Here is a 20,427-nt window from a genome sequence, read left to right as displayed (position 1 = left end):
CCTGCCGGCCCTCACCGCGAACATGGCGGGGGTGCAGAAAGGGCCGGAGAAAAACTGCTTGCCCAGGCAGCAGACCCGAGTGCCCATTCGTCTCACGGCCCGCTCGGAACCGCAGCACTGCCGTGCGCCTCCCGGCACTCGGGATCAGCTCTGCGAAGCTTCAACCCCCCAGCCCCGCTCCTCCGGGAGACGCTGAACCCGTCCCTGCTCTGCCGGGCCCCTCCCGCAGCGGGCAGTCCTCTGCCCCGCCACTCCCCCGGCTGCCAGCCCGGAGCACCGCCCGCCGCCGCCGCCATCTTTGTTGATGTGTCAGCTCGGCGGGGCGGTCGCGGCCGGCGGGGAGCACCGCAGCCATGGGGGAGCTGCCGCCGCCGCCGCCTTCCCTGCCGGCCTCGTAGGGAGCGGGTGAGGGGCCGCGTCGGGACGGACTGCGGGGAAGGGCGGGCAGGAAGGTGGGTGGGTGCGTGCGTGCCCGCTGCCGGAGCCCCTCAGCCCCGCAGGCGCTGCCGGGTTCTGTGAGGGGGCGGCGCGGGAGCATTGGCGGCCGAGGGGGCCGGAGCGGGGCGGGCCGGCTCGGCGTTCCCCGACGAGCTCGGTGAGGGGGCGGCAGTTCCAGTCAGCCTCTCCGGCAGCTTCCCGCGGCGTTGGCAGAGTCAGGGGGCGATAAACCCCCGAGGAACGTAGCCGCGGGGGCGGAGCGGGGCTTGACCCGGGTGCCCTGACGGCGCGGTGGCTGCAGCGAGGGGAGGAGCGGGTGCAGGAGGCATCACGGGGCCGGCAGCTTCGCGCCGGGTCTGGGGGTGAGGCTGGGGCTCTCTCCGTAGGGAGGAGAGGGGCGAAGTACCGTGAGGTGACGGAGGGTGAGGTCCCGGGGAGGGGGTGAGGTCCCGAGGGGTGAGGTCTCGCCTCGGCAGCATCTTCTGAGTCAGGACCTCCCGAACAGGCATCCTGTGCCTTCTCCAAGTCTCTTTGTTCTTGACAGCTTTCTTCTCCACGTTATTAATTAGGTGGTCCCGTTTCGTTGGCTGCGTGTTTATTTTATTTTATTTTATTTTAGCTCTCTAGTTAAATAATTAGGTAACGAAACCCAGCAACTGCTGACGCCAGTTTGAAGGTTATTTTTTTAGAGCCAGCAGCGGTGTTGCGGTGGAGCAGGCGTCCTTGCTTTTTTGCAGATGGCATTTGCAAAAGCTGCTCGCCCTTGTAGGTTTGAAAGCAGGAAGCTTTGCTGCAGCTTCAGCAAGGTGATTGCTATGTAGGTTTTCAGATTTTGGCTCTTGTCCTGGAAAATAGTCTGCACAGGTGAGTCTGATACGTGTATACTTACAGTGGGACTCTGTGCAGACCAGATCTCTTGAGGATTAGAAACAGTAGTCTGGCTTCATTGTTGGTTTGTTTTCTCTTCTTGTAAAACTGTTTGTTTTTTTTTTTAAAGTTCAAATGTTTCGGGCAGAATACACTAAAAAATAACTGCCTGTGACCAGTGTCCCGGTATGGTTTGTTGTATAAGGAAACTGACAAGGAAGTGTAGTCTCTGGCTGCTTTGAATGCTTATGTTGTCCATTGACTTTAAGAGAAAATGGGTGGGCTCTAAAGTATGCAAAGGTGAAAGTCTGAAGATGGTTAAAGAGCCTTTCAGTTTGAAATGTCATCCATTAAAAAAAAAAAAAAAAAGTAAACTGTACTGCCCTTGAATCCTCTTTTTTCCCCTCCCTGAAATTCTTTTATCATCCATTCTGGACTTTTCTTTAAAAACAGTATTTTCTGTTGCTTTATAAGACTTGATTTAGGGTTGTTGACAGATACTTGCTGGCATAATGAGGTGCACTATTTCAAAGTGTTGAAAAAAGGACTGAGGAACCAAATGGAGTGGATTGTTTCATCCTAATTAGCCAGTTGTGTTGCTTATCCCTACCCAGTGTTTAGTTTCTTGAATCTGGCTTTTTAAAGAACTGTGGAAAAAGCAAGTGCTTTGCTGGATTTACTAGTGTTACTAGGTAGCAGAAATATGTTAGTCTGCAACTTCTGTTAAGGAATAAGCTCCAGTAGGCACTATCCCTTACTTTGTTCTGGATTGGCTTGTTCTGAACTTATTTTCCTGTTGCCGAAGACAATATTTGAAAAACCTTATGGATAATTTTTATCATCAAGTCATAGATCAAGCCTGCCTCAAGTTGAGAGTGAAAAATAAACCTCATCAGAAGCGAATCAGTGTCAGAACAGAGAAGAAAATCACAACCCTCCTTTCAAGAAGTATGTGGAATAGTGCTTATTTTTAAATGTAATAATATTGTATGTAATACTGTCTCACGTATAAATTGCCAGAAGTCAGTCTTCTGTAGAGCTTACTGACTCATTCAGTTCCTTAAAGGACTGAAGTGTTTTGCTTGTTTGTTTCCTGGAATACTAGAGAAACTCTGAAGGTAAATCAGGTTTGGGAACAGTAGAGCCTCACCATCCTCATGAATGGTGTTCAGTATGCAGTGGTCAAGCAGACAGTAATGCCAGGTTGGAATTTTATATCCCTGTTGCATGTTCTGGAAGCAGGATTTGAAAATGCTGGCAACTTCAATGCCAAATGTACTAAGAAACATATCTTGGCAATACCATGACACTACAGCCCTGTAAGCTCTGCCAGTGCTCCAACTTCTGTAGTGTGAACCAGAGTTATGACTCAGGTAAAGGTGGAAATTATAGAATATATGCTTTGTCCAGGTTGTGAACTCCAGCATAACCTTGGTTTCTTTCTCTCCCTTAGAGGATTCTTCTTTGCACAGGTGATGTTCTCAGTGTCAGAACATGAACACAAACATAACTATGACTAACCAGCTGGTACTAGCCTTGTCATAAGCAGAGCTGAAGGCATGATGCTGAAATCCTGAAAGGTTACAGTAGCACTGTTGCTGTCACTGCATGAGTTGCTGCAGGACAGGCTGTCTACACTTAGAAGAGTAAGAATTGTTCTGTGCTGAAGGCACTGTACTAACACAAGTTTACAAGTCTGTGTAACCCTTGAAGTATCTAGAAGTCCACAATAAAAGGATGCTGTTGCTAGTATAATGTTTTCCCCTGATACATGAGCTTTCAACCTTGGGACTGGCATGAAAAAAAATATCACTCTCAAGTTGTACCCCATGACTTGTCTTGTGATGGGAACAAACCCCATCCCACTTGTTAAATGTTAACTGATGAACTTTATTTTGGAGTTGTGTTGTTACTTGGCTCCATACGTGCAGTTAATATGACCTTAATATTAACCACTTAGATGAGATCAATAGAAAAACTAGTGATGCCTTGGTGGGTTTCATACAGTGTTAACTATCTAACTTGTGACAAGCAGAGGAAAGCAAAGATAAACTTGGAGTAAAACTTGTCTTCTACAGTGCTTGATAATGTTAAAAGAAATGATTCAGGTGCTGAGCTTTGCACCTTGGCACCACCATGGGGCTGTGCAGTCTGTGTTCATATAAAGTGAGACAAAAAGATAATTAAGTATTAAACTGATAAAAGCAAGGAAATCCTAAGATTACCCACTGTGTATACACACTGTTCCACTCCCCTCTGTTCAAGCATGTTCATCAAAGCAAGCTTTTGTGTGAGCTGAGTCAGGAAGCTGTGATCATGTCTGGGCTGCAGGCTCTGTGGCCCAGTAAGTGGCCAGCTTTAGTACCTGCACTGTGGGTCACAGTAGTCCTGTCTGCACTTAAATCCTGTAGTTTTTCTGTGTAGGTGAGAACACATTGTGATGCATCTTGCTTCTTGGTAGTACTAGGTGATATTCCAGTAATATTTTAACTGAATAAGAGCATTATCTTGTATTCAGTCTTGGTCAAAAGTGTATTAATATTGGGAGAGCTAGCATAGGTGGGACTCAAGAGTGTTTCTTTTGTTTCCTATAAATATGATCTGTAAATATGGGAAAGCCAACAGTGTTTGAGACCTCATGGCCACCCTTTATCTGCTTTGTATGGAATGCAGACAGTAATAATGAACTTCATCTCTTAAACTGTTCTTTTTCTGACTTTTCTTAAGTACTGTGATGCTTTTCCACCCATCTAATCTCCTTTTACTGTTTTTCATCAGTTCCAAAGTTGGGTGGCTCTGCTCTGATGTGGAGATGAAACTAAATGCATTTCAAATAGTCCTTACCTTAAAATATGTGAAATACCTGACTTAATGGACCTTTCTACTTCAGATCTTTTCAATTTAGTTTAAAATTTTGATTTGTCCCTCTACACAGCTGCTGAACAATGAAGCTACTTTTTCTGTCTTGTCATGTAGAACAGGACTTCTTTAGATGAATCCTCACTTCTTTATAAACTTCAGTTGAAAACAGGATTACCTCTATGATTTGAGTTTCCCTCTTTTGCAGTTACCTGGTGACACAGTGCTTAGTCTGGGAAAGCCATTTGTGATGGAGATCTTACCAAAGATGTTATACCAAACACAGATAAGTTGGGTATTAATTGGAAACAAAAAAGTTTGTTTTGTGAGTCACTGTGGTGAGCAGTAGACTAATTGAGGATATTTGGCTTTAGAAAAAAAACCAAAACAAAACATCACCCAACAAATGAAGTAGAAAGTTGTATCCAGTGTGTTCATACTCGTTTAAGTGAAAGTATTATTAGGATTGCACTACAGCAAACTGCTAACACAAACTGTAAGATTTCTCTTCCATTTTATTTGTAGTGTTATAGAAAACTGTTAACAAGAATTTTGGTGCAATGATAGATTTGCACTGACTTGGAAAAGCATTTTAGTTTGCTCAAATAATGATTATTGTCTAGCAAAGATGTGAAAAGTGCTTAAAGAGATGCATCTTGGGTTTTACAATCAATAACACAAATGTAAGATGAAAACATTGTTGTCATACTCCAAAATCAATTATTTCTTTAGCAGTCTTGTTGGAATGTCATTGTACATTTGATGGCATGTAAGCTATTGACAGCTTTGTGTCTTACCCAGTGTAATAGGCTGGGAATGAAACCTGAATTGAAACAAAATGGTTGCCCCATTAATTCTAAAGTTATTTGGTTATTAATGGTTACTTTAATGTCTCTGACTTAGGATAATATGAATGTCTTAGAATAATGTTTAAAGATAATAAAAGATATTCATTGTTACATTGAAATACTTCTAAGATTATGTTCCTAATACAGTATTTTGTAGTATGATGTTTACAGGAGAGGAGTAGGCCTGTGTGGAACAGACCATTCAGGCAAATAAATTATGGTCTTCCTAATAAATGCTATGGGATTTGTGAAGCTTTTTTGGGTAATAACTTCTTTAAGTCTTCCTTTGCTTATTGGTTGCTTCATATGTGTGGGACTTTTCAAGAAAATTCTAAAAATCGTTACCATTCTCATTTATAGGCTCTTTGAAACAAAGTCCATCTCCAGTGCAACACTGAACTACATTTCATCTTGTGTTAACACTTGAATTTGCAATTGAAGGCTGGCTAAATCACTTGGACTCTTGCCTTTTGTTGCTTGGGAACCTGTAAGAGTGGGGTGGGTCTGTAACTGGGCTGTTGAAATGATGCTTCAGTCATTTGTCATTTCCTTTCATAGATTCATGTGTTGAAACAGAAGCAATATTTAAAAAATCTCTTCATCTTTAGAGCCTTTAGTGTATACTGCAGTGATTAGGGAAAGAGACAAGACAGTATTGAAAAATAATAATGTGAATGATGTGTGATAACTGTGATTTTGTTGAAGTTACCTATTTGTTTCATGAGCTTTAGCAGCTGCTTACATAGAGAGGTGCTTCTGAGTTGTTACTGTGCTGGAGTGTAATGAACCACTTGTAAAAATCAGTCTGTGGGTTGGAATTTAATATCACATGTGCTTAACATGAGTGAATAGGAGGCAGAGTTGTTTAAATGGTGAAATAAGTATTGATTATGCACTTGCACGTACACTGTAATGTCATATTACTGCTTTTTAAAATTACAATTACTATTGACTCAATTTCCAAGGGATGAGTGTAAATCTGCTATCTCAGGATAGATTTAGGGCATTGCTGATCTTTTTCTATGTGAATTTATATAAATCATCTTGGGGAAAAAAGGCACTGCTCGTTATTACTGAATTAAAAGACAGTCCTCAGTTTCCAAGCAAAGTAAATGTTAAATTCCAGCCTAGCAAAAAGAGCTGAAGTTCCAGCTCCTCTCCAAGATGCACATTTGCTAAGGAAGGGCAGCTTCAGGGCCTCAGTGCTTTTCAGGTCAAGGCATGAGTGGTGTGAAGACCTGTAATGGAAGTTTCAGTGGTAGTTGAGTCCAGGAGAGCAGTGTGTGCCTGTAGGTGTGTGCCTGGTTGTGTTGCTGAGACCTTACATGGGTAGTTGGGGGCTGGAGGAACAGGAAAATATATTACAGTGTGACTTGAGGTGTATGTGTGAATCTTTAAAATAACTGTGAAGTGTGTGCCATTTCCTCGTGGAAATCTATATGACTGCATTTACTATTGGGTGATTCAGAAAAAAAGTACAAATCAATGGTTTTCTTGGCAGCTGTCATGCCATCAGGCTAATGCTTGTCATTTTTAAAAAGTCTATCTTCCAGACCTCCCCAGTTCTAGGATTACCTGTTAGTATGTGTCCTGGGTTTTATTAGTTACTATTTTTATTATTGGATCAGCTTTGAAAGGTTGCACGATTAAGTTGAGAGTATTTCTGCCTTTAAATATAACAATGAACAGACCACTTGATGTTTGGAGAAAAGCTTACTAGAAAGCCTAGAGTACTGAAAATAGGGAAAACAGTTTCTGGTATCTGTATAGACCAGCTTTCATTTCAGGTGCTTTGGTGCTTGCTTTTTTGTCTTGAGACTTGCAGGTGAACAGTAATTATGAAAACATTGCATTTGTAACTGCTTTAACCAGGGTCTAGAGTGTTCTGCTCATCTAGCACCCGAGTTATACAGAGATAAACCCCATAATTTTCTAAATATGTAGACAAGCTGTTCATCCACTTTCCTAAATTCAGCTTTGGTAAAACTGGAATGATTCCTAAGTGTCTGTATCTGGCACCTCCAGTTTTAAAATGAAGCTGTTCTTTCCTCACTTGCTCTCACAATTTTGGGATCTGCAAGCAAAAAGAAAAAAAAAAAACAAAACCAACCCAACACTGTAAACCCAGAGATACAATTAGTGGGTTTTGGCTGAGCTGGAGATGCAGAGGAGCAGAGATGTTTGTAAAATAAGTTAGAATCTGGCACAGAGAACAGTAACCCAGTACCTGTAATGGACAGCTGGTTGTTGAGTGATAGGGACTTTAAGGAACTTGGGTGTTGGTTTCACCAGATTTTCCTGTCACCAAGCTGCTTACCTGGCCTGGCCATGGCACTTAGGACCCTGCTGACTCCTGGGATCACCTGCCCATGGAGCACTTCATCACTCCTTTCCTTGTCCCCCCATATACTCTTCAAATTGCATGGTCTCTATATTGCAGCTTTGGGTCTTTCTGAGATTTTGATCTTCACATACCTGTGAAACATTAGTTCCTTCTTCCCTTTTTGTCCGTTTCTCTACAGTATGCATAAGCTGTGTAAATATAAATATATTTTTTTTTCTCTTAGAGCAGTGATTTTTTTTTTCCTCAGGACCTTGACTGTCAGTCTGTTTGCCCAACCCAGCACACACTTCTCTAATTCTTTAATTTGTTTATTGTAACAGGGCCCCGTTGTGATAGTTACTAGGTGACAAGGCACACTTTCTTTTTTTTTTTTTCTTTGTTACTGAATTCTTCTAGGCAACCACACCTCAGAAATCCGTCAGAAAATCCTTCCTATAGCTGTCATTAAATATGTTTCTTTAGATGTCATATGTATTTTGAAAGTCATTTCCTCTGTGACTGTATTAATAGTTTGGCTCAAGCTATCTATTTTATGAAATTAAATGCTAGCATTAATAGCACATCTGCTTAGGAAAGTCCTTTGTAGTCAGGGATTTAAAAGAATCAAGTTTGTCCTCCATAAGATTGAAAAGACAGGCCATTTCAGATGTCATAACATTGAATTAAAATGTACCAGACTCTCAGTGCCTGCCTGTGCTAATAGAACAGCAGTCTGGAGCTGGAAAAGGTTGTATTCATAATTAGATCTGTGCAGACTGTAGGAAACATCCAGGGAATTGCTTTCACTGGAAATTACCTTGTAGTGGCTGGGAATTAGTACTGGAATAGGGGGGAAGATTTTCAGCTGGTATGGTGGGTAACTTGGAGAGCAGCCAAAGGATGAGGGTGTCAACAGTTTCTGTAAAAATCAGGAGTGTTCTTTTCAGCAGAAGAAAGGGGTGGATTTGCTGTTAGAGAAACGTTTATTTTTCCATGCCAGTGAATGGCCACTGAAATGAGAATTTACTGCTGAAGCATGAATGGAAAGCAACAATTTTTATACCCCTTTTTTCCTCCACTCTCTATCTGCCATATTTAATGCAGTATTTCCTTTCACTTTAAAGGAAGTAGTGGGCAGAAAAAGGAGAAAGAAAAGAGAGGGAGGGAGAAAGGGCTTACATTTTTTTATGTAAAAATGATAAGTCTTAGCTGTCTGCTAATAAAGAAAAATACAGAGTTCTTAAATTTTCAAAGTGTTTTTCCAGTGAAGTTGAATAGAGAAGTTAGTATGGTGGTTCTGTGTAGGTATTGCTTGAAATATTTTTTACTTCTAATCTGTCTTCTAGGGTTGTGAATGAAAAATACATCATTTCCTGAATCTTTGCTTTCCTTTACTAGTGGGATGTTTCTGCCTTGAAAAGTTGGAGTGCTCTCCACTCATTGCATTGGCAGCCTCTCTACTCCCTGCTTCTGGCTGCAGAGGGTTGTGCTGTCAGCAATTGAGCAGATGAGCACATCTCAGTTACAGCACTATGAGAAATGGTTGCAACCCTTGCCAGTATTAGCATTTAATATTGTGTCCTGTGGCATTTAATATTGTGTGTCCAGTTTTGCTGCTTCTCCAAGCACTAATGTGTTATTTAAAATGGACACAACGTGCAGTGATGCAGATTTAAACTGAAATGTGAATACCACAAGATGATGGTGATGATGATGATAAGTATGGTTGCTTGTTGCTTCTTTATAGAACACTCTATGATGAGAAGGAGTGTCTGTGGTTTGTTTGGTTTTTGAAAAAGCCAACCAAAACAGAATCTTCCTTTTGAAAGGTACAACTTGTCTATATTCTCTTGTTTGTAGATGGAGAGGTGTTTATAGTTTGCTTGAACAAACTGGGCCCCTTACTGCTGTAAAGGAAGCTTGGCTGAGCTGGGCTTGTGTTCCTCACTCCCTGCTACCTGCATCTTCACCAGGTTTGCAGTGATTTATTTCCACTTGCTTTGTATCACTGTAGTGTGGGGAGACACAGAGCTTTGTCTCCTTAGCTTTAGAATAGAAGCAGGAACCTGGGGAAGGTGTCTTAAGACTGTCAGAATAATTGTGAGCTGTAAAACAGAGGAGGAGGACTGGTCAAACCAGTTGTGTGAGGGTTGGGAGTCCTGTCACAGCTATTCTAAGCTGGTGACAGAAAGGTTTGCATATGCCACACTAGGTATGTGAGTTTCACAAGGTGGTTTGTTATTCAAGGTATGCAGGGATGCAAGCCTCAGAATGGTACTTTGAGAAGTTCTTACCCTGGGCATTTTAAGTTGATTTGGGAGTGATAACATTCTCCTGTGAAATAGGGACATACACTGTGAGGCTGAGAAAAATAGGATTTGGGGGAGACTGAGGAAGGTGAAGCTTTTGTCATACCATGCAGATGATGATCAACTCAGAGGAGCAGAGCAAATGGTTGAAGGTGAAGCTTAGCAACACTGTGAGAGGTCAGGCAGTGCACACCTGGCACTTTGCTGTCACCCCAGGTACTGCATGCCAAACAACCATGATTTACTTGTGTGAGGCATTAACCAAGGTATTGTTACAGAAAGCAGTTGATCTGCTTGATTTGCCTTTTAGGATTGCTTTTGATGCTTTCTGAAGACATCATAAAAGACACTGAGCTATTTCATTTTCTTAGTGCAGTATTTTGTAGGAGTGATACCATAACTTTATAACTTCCCTGATTTTGGGACAGTCACTTATAAGGATGGGTAGGGTAATAGAAGATGGCTCTGAAACCTGTAAAGACACGGTGATGTTGTCAGATACCTATCTGGGACTTGCTGTGTTTGTTTGATGAGAAGCAGTCAAATACTGACATACTGCTAGGATGGCAGTGTTGATTGTTTTAAGCTACTTTCACACCAACACTTTTGCTTACAAAGCAGGAGCCTTTCGTTTTCTGTGCTGGCCTTACCAAGGATCTGTTACATTTGGTAGCAAACAAACTTTGGGTTATGAAGAGACACTTGAATATGAACTTGCTTTGACAGTTGCTCCACATGGTTTCTTTGTGTAGGTATTTCTGATAAAATTTCAAGATAAAATGTAATCCTATGATGGATTTTTAAGTTTCATTTGTGTTTTTAAAAGTTGGACTATGAAAAATAACACTACCCAGCAGCAGTAACAGAAATCTGTTCAGGTTGTGAGCAGATTCAGATGGGCTTGGGCAGATAGAGATAAAATCCAATGTATTGGAATCAGGAAGGCTGTGAGTATTCTTAATGTGGTAAATTGTATTCTCAGTGCCACTGAAAATCAGAGTGGGTCTGCAGGGAACACTGAATCATAATTTACTTTTTATTCTTTAACTGATTTGTAGGGTCACTATTCAGATTCCCCATGCATTTGATAAATAAAGCATAGGTTTTGTATGATTGATACTAAGTGTAAGATTTCATGGATATGGTGGTGCTGGCATTTTAGTGCTCTGCAACTAATTGAGTTATGGAAATAATTGTATTTCTGCTTCCACATAGATTAATCTTTCTAATTCTACTTCATAGTGTTACAGAAATAAGTCTCACAGTAACACTAAACTTAATATCCTTCCCATTGTGCTGTTTTAACAGGGCAATATTTTTCATCTGTTGCTTTCATATGAAGAGAAATACCATCCAGTTTGAGGAATGGAATGGAGATACTGGGTATCAATGTGAAAGTTTGCATATCTGATTTTACCTCTTTTTCTTGTGGGAGTGGTGAGCTGCAGCAGCTGGGCAGTGATCAGCAGCTTACAGACAGTTTTACATTAAACATTTCTGAGTTTTATAATTCTTTAGAACATACTGTAGAAAAGGCTAAAAATGAGCCAAAAAGTCTCCCTTTGATCACTCCAGAGAAATTTTCAGCAAGAATTTAGATGAGGGTAACCACTAAAGAAGAAAGTTGTAGCTGAACTTTATAGTAATATAGGCTCAGAGAGCTGTAGTGGGTGGGTGGATTAAAAGCTACCTGTGACAAGAGGGAACAGGTACTAGAAGTGAATTTCTCTTAACTGCATAATTTGCAAATTATCTTATGATTTTTGACTGTGTTAAGTGCACCAGCATCAAAACATTATTTTAACTTATTTTTAATTAAGTAGGAACTAGTGTGTTCTGCTACTGAAACTGAATGCTTTTTCTTGCCATTATATTATTTCTCTTCTCTTGCAGATTGAGATCATCAGTGGGAGTTGTTCCTTTTGTTAGTTTTAGTTTAGAATAACAGCAGTGCTTTGTGAACTTTCATTACAAGCAGAAGTTATAAAAAATCAGATAGGTACCAAAAGAACAATTGTTTTGGCTGCACAAACCAAGTGAATGGATTTGTTTGCTTCAATGTTGACCTAAGCATAAATCCTAAAATGGGGAGTAAAAGTTTCACATTGTTTATAAACTCTCACATTCACCATCTCTATTCTCATTTCTGTCTTTCCTTACGACTTGCTTTCTGGTTCCTATTGGTTTGTACTGGTTTAGAGGCTGGAACCTTGAGGATTTTCACTCTGAAACCATAAAGGAAGAGCTGTTTCCTTGTTACTTAAAAATGTATAATTGTCACTTGATGCCTTGTGAGTCTTGTCCAGACGTCACGCACTCCCTTGTGTACTCTCAGCCTTATGCTCACTTTTCCTTGTGCTTTCCCCTTGCTGATTACCTGACCCTTGGAGCCCAACTGTTGCTTTCAGATTCTAGTGGCAGGTTTTTCCTTTGATGGTATTTCCTGGTAGAAACAGCTGGGCTAAGGTTGCTTTTTTCTCCTTTTTTTTTTTTTTTTTTTTTTTTTTCTCCTTTTTTTTTTTTTTCCCTATTTTTATACCTTGTAGTAAAAGGTGCTAGTGGTAGCAATTAGTCACAGACCTAATGGGATTCTTGTATCTCTGCTCCAGCAATGTCAGCCTCAGTACTAAGTGCTGGTTAGGAAGGCAGGACTTGGCAGTGCAGAGGGTTTCCTTTCAGAGAATGTAGCTGGATGACTCTGGCTGTGTGACACTGTTAATAGAAAGCTAAACAAATACAAAAGCAAGGGTGAAAACAAGCTTGGTGTTGCAAGATGGCAAGGTTACTGCTTCCTTTGTGATAATTGTTGGAATAGCAAAATTGAATTTAGAAACAAAAACATTTGCCTTGTTATTAAAAAGTCAAATTTATCCAGTGTCAGGGGGTAGGGCTGCAGCTGAAAGTTATGACTGCTGCAGTGAATTCTTCCTAATGGAAAAGACATGACAAAGGCATCTTGTGCTTGTTAAAAATGCCAGCAGTCTTTCCAGACAGTGGCTATCTAGGTTCCCTGAAAAAGAAGATAACAGCATGATTATACATGGGCTCTTCTGTAAGTGTTCTGTCTGGATCTGGATCTGATGTCCTTCTAGAAGAACACTTTCCACAGAGCTTTCAAACTCCTCAAATGTTGGCTCTGCAAGTGACTTTTTCGGAGAGCAAATCTGCCACAGGCCATCTGTGCTCTTCCAGCAAGGAATTTTGGCTGCTTGAAAGCAGATGGGAAAAGAGAATCTACCTCCCCACCATCCTCCCCCAGCCCCTTCCTGCCTTTAGGTTGCTGAATATGGATATATTCTGCTGTATGGGAGGTGAATGACAGTAAACAACTCGGATGTTCTGACCAGATGAGGGAGTCACCCTGTGCTGTAAAAATGAGTAGATCAAAGCATATTACTGCTTTTCCTGTAAAGAGAAATGAAAAACTCTAAGGGTCAATTTTTATTGTTTTGTGTCTGGGTGTTTTTCAGAGGTGACGACTTGGAGTTTTTGTGACTTTAAATCATAGAATTATTAATTCTAGAGCTCTGCACTCTTTTATTGTCTTGCCATTGATGTCCTTGATTTCTAACCTACTTGTGCTGGAGCATTTGCTTTAAAGTTAATACTGGAAAAAACAAATGTGCAAAACACATAAGTATGTAAATATTTTTGCCCTTTGAATGTTACTTTCCAGTAGCCTTTCTTTTCCCTCTCTCAAGGTCTTTTAATTTAATTTAATTTTGAATATAATATGTTGTGTAATGTGAATTCTTCTAGATTTCCAAAGAAAGATGGAGGAACATTTATCAGAAATGCAAAGCACACAGGAGCCAGTCAGTCTGTCAGATGATGCCTCTTCCAGGTCCCCAGATAACGAGAAGACTGATGAAACATCTGGAATGAAGGACTGCTCAAGCATCAGTTACACTGGAGATGATGCTGGTGTTTTGGAAAGGGAATCGAGGTTGTTGCCCTTGGATCAGGAATCAACAGGCACTGGTGTAAGCAGCAATGAGGCCCTGGCAAAAGGACAAGAGCAGCAGAGTGGGGAAGCAAACAGCTGTGCCAATCCCTGCTCTGAAAGAAAGGTAGAAGACTCCACAAAACCAGAACGAGTAACTATTGAAGAATTTGAACAACAAGATCCAAAAAGTAACCAGGCAGAACAATCATTAATGGAAATATTACAGGAGCTCAGGGAGGAGTCTGACTTTGTGAAAAACTCTAGTGATAAAATCTATTCGGAGAGCCCCTACGACACAGACTGCACCAAGAAGCTGATTTCCACCATACATCAGACTTCCTCACAAGAGGATTTGCTAAAGGAGATAGAGTCTGAACTCCTAACTGCAGATTTTCCAAAGGAGCGAGAATTCCCGAACGGTGTCAGGAAGGGTGAACAGGCCTTGGCCATGTTTGAAAAATGTGTGCAAGATAAGTACCTGGAGCAAGAACAAACTATTAAAAAGTGAGTATTTGGGTATGCTCATCACAAATGGAGTTGTGTACTGAATGATTTTTCTTGCATGTTGCCTGCAACTGCATGCAACATTTTGGCAAGAAAAAGCCTTTTGTGAGGTCTTGTAAGGACAATTAATGAGCTTTTTAAATTATGGTCTTTAAGTGAGGAATTATTTTTACTTATGGCTTGTATTTATAAATAAAAATGTGTGACTAGATCTCTGAATTCTTGTGGAATTTGGCAGGAACTGAACAGCCAACTGTTCAGTTGAATAGCCTGCCAATGATTAGAATTAAATACTGTAAAAGTAATGGTGATATAAAAATAGTCCAGGGTTCATTCAGTCCATGTATGTCTTTGGAGAAATCAACCCCTGTAATTACTAATTCTCACTATGTGCATTTAATTTATGAGTTTGAAAACACTTCTTTTTTTTCATATAGTATTTAGCCTCCTGTCAGAAGTTGCTGATTATTTGAGTTGGAAGCAATACGTGGATAAACTGTTATCTTCCTGCATTTGAAATGCATGGTTTATAAATTTTGCTGTAATTAACTGGACTTAACAGTTCTCCCAGGCAGTACACTACATGAAGATTATTATATTAATGAAAAGGCACTTCATTGTTTGATCTATTGATATCCCACTTGGTGTTTCCTATTCTGTTAACACTTTGGAAATGTTATTGCTAACAAATGTAGCCTCTAACTTCAAATTTATTCCTGCTTGCAGAGCTGAAAAGGAGTGTCCTGCTCTTCATATAAGGCACACTGATACCATGATACAGGAGAACTAGACAGAGGGAGAAGAGATAAGCAGAAAGTAGAGAAAGTGTTCTCTTGAACCTCACCAGTTAACCTGTGACAAATCTTAAGGTTAATCAGTTGGTGGCAGGGAACCTTGGAATGCATAGATTGACATTCAGTAATTATGGAGGAGGAGGAGTGGGAATCTGAAGTGGTGGGTGTGTAGATGGTTGTAATTCCTGGAGATTGTAAGTGAACAAGTTACTTGGGCTTTACTTGTTTATGATAAACTGAAAAGCAGGTCAGTGTTTTCAGCCCTGGACCAATTATTTCCTTAGAGACAAATGTTTATATAAATATATGTATATATTATGTGTATGTACATGGAAAGGTTTTCCAATAAACATGCCTTCAGTCACTTTGTTTTTTTTGTCAGCTGCTATTCTAGCTGCACCCTTTTCACTCTTTTCACTCACCTCAAGTTTATAAAACTGCTATAGAGCATTTTATGTTGGTCCAAAGGGCATTCTGGAATGCATTGGTTTTGTCCATTAGTTTATTATTAGCAGAAGTTCTTAATGTTGCTCTGGTAGTAGCCCAGTAATCTCCTGTGATCAGATCTAAGGTATATCAGCAGCAATTGTGTGAATTAAGAATTTGTAATGTTGGAATATTCATTAATAGATTAAAAAAACAGTTTCAGAATCTCTGAACTCTCTTTCACAGATGGTTTTTAATTCCTTGTAATTTAGAAGCCTACTTTGTTTAGAGATTATTTTTTTTTTCCAAAGGAGGGAGCTAAAGATGAAAGTATTTATGTCAAAGGTTATTTAAATATCTTGTTCAGGTATGTGCATGCTTCCCACACATCCATGCAATTAGTGGCCTAAAATAAACACAGTGGCCCAAAATAAATCAAACTGTATCTTCCAACTTCTAATATTTAAATACTTTTAAGACCCTTTAACTATCTTACATTGCTGGGCTAGAAGGTCAAACTAAGTAGGTGTCAGCTTCAGCTGAGGCTTCAAGCAACTGAGCTGCAAAAGGACAAGGAGTTGCTTAAAATTTGAACTTTCTAAAGAGCATGAGCATGGGCACTGTTGTAGTTATATACAAACTTAGGACTTAAAAAATCAGTATTCCATTTCTTACCAAGCTGTGAACTTAGGGCTACTCTGAGCAGTTCATGAAATGAGTACATTAGCTGTGTTTTCAGATGTTTGACTGGAAGTTACTTGTCTTAGGAAGACCTTAAAATTGTTGACATTTATGATTCTGTAGTAGCATACATGTACCAAATACCTCATTTCATTATGGACAGTAACAACCCCAAAATGCTGGAAACAAACATTTTTCTCACAAGGAAGAGGCTGCTTCCTGGTTTGGAGTTCTGTTTCACATGCACAACATACTTCTGCTTTGTTTATGAGGCTTTTGTGGATTTAATTAATGTTTCTGGTTGTATCTCCTAATGAAATTTGCAGATCAGTGAGGAAAATCTGTATCTCAAAATGAAAAGAAATAAACAACAGCAACAAAAAAACCCAGTACTTAATTTAATTTTTTTTTCTTTACAGATTGATTAAAGAAAATAAAAAACATCAGGAACTGATTTTGGACATTTGCTCAGAAAAGGATAATTTAAAAGATGAATTGAAAAAACGAACAGAAACAGAAAAGCAGCACCTAAACATTATTAAACAGGTACAGCTAACAAGTCAGAAGTGCTGGTTAGTAGTATCTCACCTGTACATGATGTTACTGTTCCTGCTGTTGAACACCATGTCCTTGATAGCATAGAGGAGGAAGGGGAATGCCCATGCTTAATATCCTAAGCTTTTTAAGAGGATAAATCTGCTTTTCCATTCCAGGAAATACTGTTCATTGGATAAAAGCATTTAGTCTCTTTGATAAACTGACTTTCTAGTTTAAAGATCAATTAAATGTTCCTTATCTGGTTGTCTCTCTTAAAGTCAAGAGAGTTCCCATATCATGGGTTGCCTTGCTGGGTAGCTTATGTGTACCCTGGCTTCCTGCTGGAGACAGGGTATGCTGAAGGCCTTGAAAAAAATGACAAGTTCAGTCTCTCATCCCAATAGGATGAAATATTTCCTGTATGTAGTCATAAAGGAGATCTTATGTATTATATTAAGCCAGATTTCTTCTTAGTTTGCCATCTTCTGGTGTTAACCACCCCCTCTGCAAGCAGAAGTGGATGGGTGTGTAGTTCCAATAGTGTTAACAGTATGTGGAATGTGCACTAAGGGCAGAGGATATTAACTGTGGTCTTGCACATTATTTTGTCATTAGCAGTTACTGTAAACAGGCATTTCCCAAGTGAATTATTAGGCCCATGGCAGACCAAAGAGGAAGAGAGTGTGTGTTGATGTAGGCTGGTTCTAGTGTGGGAAGAAAAGGAATCACATCTCCTGGCACTGCTTGTCTACTACATTACCTGCTGATGTTCCTGCAGTTGTTTGGCCTGGCTTTAGAAACTGATCAACAGAATCTGGGAAGAGATAGCATTTAAAATATTAAATTCTATTTGTCGAGTTAATGGTGATACTACTCTAGTTGTCAGGTATCTCTGTTAATATCTTCATCACAGGGAAATCTTTTCTCAAAGCACTGTGTCAGGCTTGCAGTGTTCCAGAGGAAAGTATTCATGAAGGGAGAAACTTAGTCTGTCTTTGGTTAATTTCGAAGAATCTTTGAAAAATCCATGATGTACTTGAAAATAGATGTGAAAAATCTTGCTTTTAAGCTACAAATTGGAGTTGCATATGCCTGAATAAATAAATCAGCATGAGCAGCTTACTTGTTCTATCTAGTCTGTATTTCCATGATAGCACTGTATGATTTCATGAAGCTATATCATGCAGCAATTGCTTTATCCCATTCTGAAAAAAAAATAAAAAAAATTGTGAGGCAGTTCCTATTGCTTTCTGGTCAGATAAGTAGGATCTGTGGTATTAAGTGCTTGGAGGGGATTTCAGAAAATAATGGTTTGGAGTGTAAGCACCTGGAGTTGAGAGCAAGATACATTGCAGTGAAACATTTCAGTTTTTTCTTTTGTGATGTGGGTGTTTTAATGTTGCAGTTTTGGATTTAGTGTTTTCTGGCAGCTTTCAAGTCAAAGAAACCTTGAGTGCACTCAGAGCTGCAAGCAGATTGTATGATGATCCTTGTGTCTATAAAAATTTTACTTCACATGACCAGTGATTCCTTTGTAAAGCTGAAGAGAGTGTGAACAATTTATTGTGTGGTAACAGAAGCATTTTAGGTTGTTTTTGCCTTTTATGTAGCAGTTTGGAATTGCATGAAAATGTAAGGTGCTGGCCCTGAGATTTTATACTTCTTAATATCCTACCCATCCCAAACCAAAGCAAATGACCCCTGGTGAATTGGTTTTCCTCTGAAACAAGAGGATGGTCATGAAGGTGCAAGCTGAGCAACCTTTGGGCAGCATTAGAGCTTACACAGCCACCACTTGCTCCTGTGCTGCTGCTTCTCCTGAACTTGCATGACTTGTGCAGTGAATACACACTCTGGGAAATATTCCAGTTGGACATTGGTCATTATTCTTCAGCTGGATCAGGTCTCTGACTTGGTTCACTAGGTGGCTAAAAAAAGTGCCAGCACAATGATTAAGCACCTCTTTATTTGCTCAGTTATTTTTCAATGAGTTAATTCCTAGTCCAGTTCAGTCTGGATGCATGACTGCTTTGTTGGCACGGGGAAGGATGTGGCACAGGGGTAGCAAAAAAGGTTGGAAGGTGAAGCAACTTGAGTGGGCAGCCAGCTCTGCTCTAGAATCTCTGCATTTGCTGTCAATCTATAATTTTTTGTGTAGTAAATTACTCTGCCTCGTGTTGTACTTGGTTTGATGTATCTCCAGTCTCACTGAAGATGAGAATTGTCATCTTTCATGCCTGTACTGTAGTGCCAAGCTAGATGTTGATATGGATGGTTGCAGCTTGGCAAGTGTAAAATACAGGAAAATATCTGCTAAGTATCCAATGTTGTGAAATTCTCCTGCCTGTACGAAACATGTTCAAAGTCTTATTTTCCCTATAATTATACCATAATGTTGCCTTTTAGCTGGAAGCAAGAATGGAAGAGCTTAATAAAGAAGTGAAAGCTAGTAAAGACAAACTTTTAACTCAAGATGCAGCAGCCAAAAATGCTATTCAGCAGTTGCATAAAGAAATGGCCTTTCGAATGGAGCAGGTAGTATGGAAAACCTTTAATTATTGAACTTCTCATGAACAAACTTGGTTCTTGTGGGAAACAGGCAGCCTTGGTTGTTAGATTGCTAGGTAGAGCAAAATACTTTAAAATTGGAACTAGTAAGTATGTAGTTATATGTACATTTTTAATAACTGGCATCAGTGAATTTCTAAATAGCTGTTAACATTCTATAGTGCCTGATAACTCTTTTTAATGTGTGTGTTTGTATTTATGGAATTCAGCCTGCAAGGAAGTCTCATTTTCCTTGCCTATATGCTGATCATGGCTCAAAAAAGAGGTAAAAGCTGGCAGCTTTCTTCAGACAGGCTGTCACAAAATTATTTTTTTTCAGCTCCAGAACTAAACTCATTTTGTCTCATCTATTACTAAAAGCTGAGGTTATTTTTTTTTCTTATTTATACCACGTTGTGCCAAGTATTTCTTGATTGTATGAATTCTAGAGCTCAGCATATGATTTTTGTTTTTTTTTTTTCACTTGAAGTAGGATTTGTTAGGTCTGGGGGGTAAACTGACAAAATAAGCCACTGAAAAAGTGAGCCAGTGGCTGGAGATTGTGCAGTTGGTGTGTGGATGAGGGGAGACAGAGGAATGGTGCTGAGTATTATCAAAATTATTTTATTGCTAAAACTTGCCAAATACACTTCTTTCCTTCTGAAACAAGAAATTATATTACAAATGCATTGATAACTCATTTAAAATGTCCAACTGTGAGAAGCTGCAGCTTCTTAGCTGTATATTTACTGTTACGAAGTGCGAGTAGTTCCAGTACTTACAGGGGATGTAACGTTATCTTTGTGCTGCTGTGATGTGCAGTACTGCAAATACCCAGTAGTCTTGTGCACAAGCCAATTAGGAAATTCAAGGTTGATTCACTCTGTTTTGATATTTTTCAAGGCAAACAAGAAATGTGAGGAAGCACGCCATGAAAAGGAAACAATGGTGATGAAATATGTCCGAGGGGAGAAGGAGTCGCTTGACCTTCGAAAGGAAAAGGAGATTCTTGAGAGAAGAGTGAGAGATGCAAACAAAGAAATTGAAAAGCATACTAATAAAATCAAGCAGCTTTCTCAGGAAAAAGGAAGATTGCACCAACTCTATGAAACTAAGGTGCTCAAAGCAATGCTGTATGACTTGAGTGAATGATTAAAAGCATTATCAGAACAACCTTATTTGTTACTGTACTTGGTGAAAGAAACATGTTTTCATTTGGTTTTCCCTTTCCTCCAAGGGAAGGGGAAGAAGTTACTGAGTTTTCAGTCATCCTTTTGAAGCTCCTTTGAATATTTCTCTGAATAGTAGTTTATGAAACCTTAGAGGCTTTTTTTGACAGACTTGAAAT

General features: G+C 39.8%; 1 protein-coding gene across 5 annotated transcripts in view; it reads left to right on the top strand.

The window, feature by feature from the left end:
* Window positions 1-262: 262 nt before the first annotated feature.
* The window catches only part of CCDC186 (coiled-coil domain containing 186), a 35,609-nt gene continuing 15,444 nt past the window's right edge, over window positions 263-20,427 (top strand). For 2 of the 5 annotated variants that reach the window (XM_071749455.1, XM_071749459.1), the window contains exons 1-5: window positions 263-405; window positions 13,404-14,094; window positions 16,415-16,541; window positions 18,939-19,067; window positions 19,983-20,195. In XM_071749455.1, the coding sequence (XP_071605556.1) occupies window positions 13,418-14,094; window positions 16,415-16,541; window positions 18,939-19,067; window positions 19,983-20,195 (1,146 nt within the window). In that variant the 5' untranslated portion in view covers window positions 263-405; window positions 13,404-13,417. Of the gene's footprint in view, window positions 406-1,169; window positions 1,303-1,471; window positions 1,492-2,018; window positions 2,952-13,403; window positions 14,095-16,414; window positions 16,542-18,938; window positions 19,068-19,982; window positions 20,196-20,427 lie in introns of those variants that run through there. The other 3 variants (XM_071749457.1, XM_071749458.1, XM_071749456.1) reach the window with 3 other exon arrangements.

The sequence above is a fragment of the Heliangelus exortis genome, chromosome 7 (genome assembly GCF_036169615.1).
Source record: "Heliangelus exortis chromosome 7, bHelExo1.hap1, whole genome shotgun sequence".
Classification (NCBI taxonomy): domain Eukaryota; kingdom Metazoa; phylum Chordata; class Aves; order Apodiformes; family Trochilidae; genus Heliangelus; species Heliangelus exortis.
Note: the sequence above shows the minus strand (reverse complement) of the source record. Positions and strands in the feature narration are given on the sequence as shown.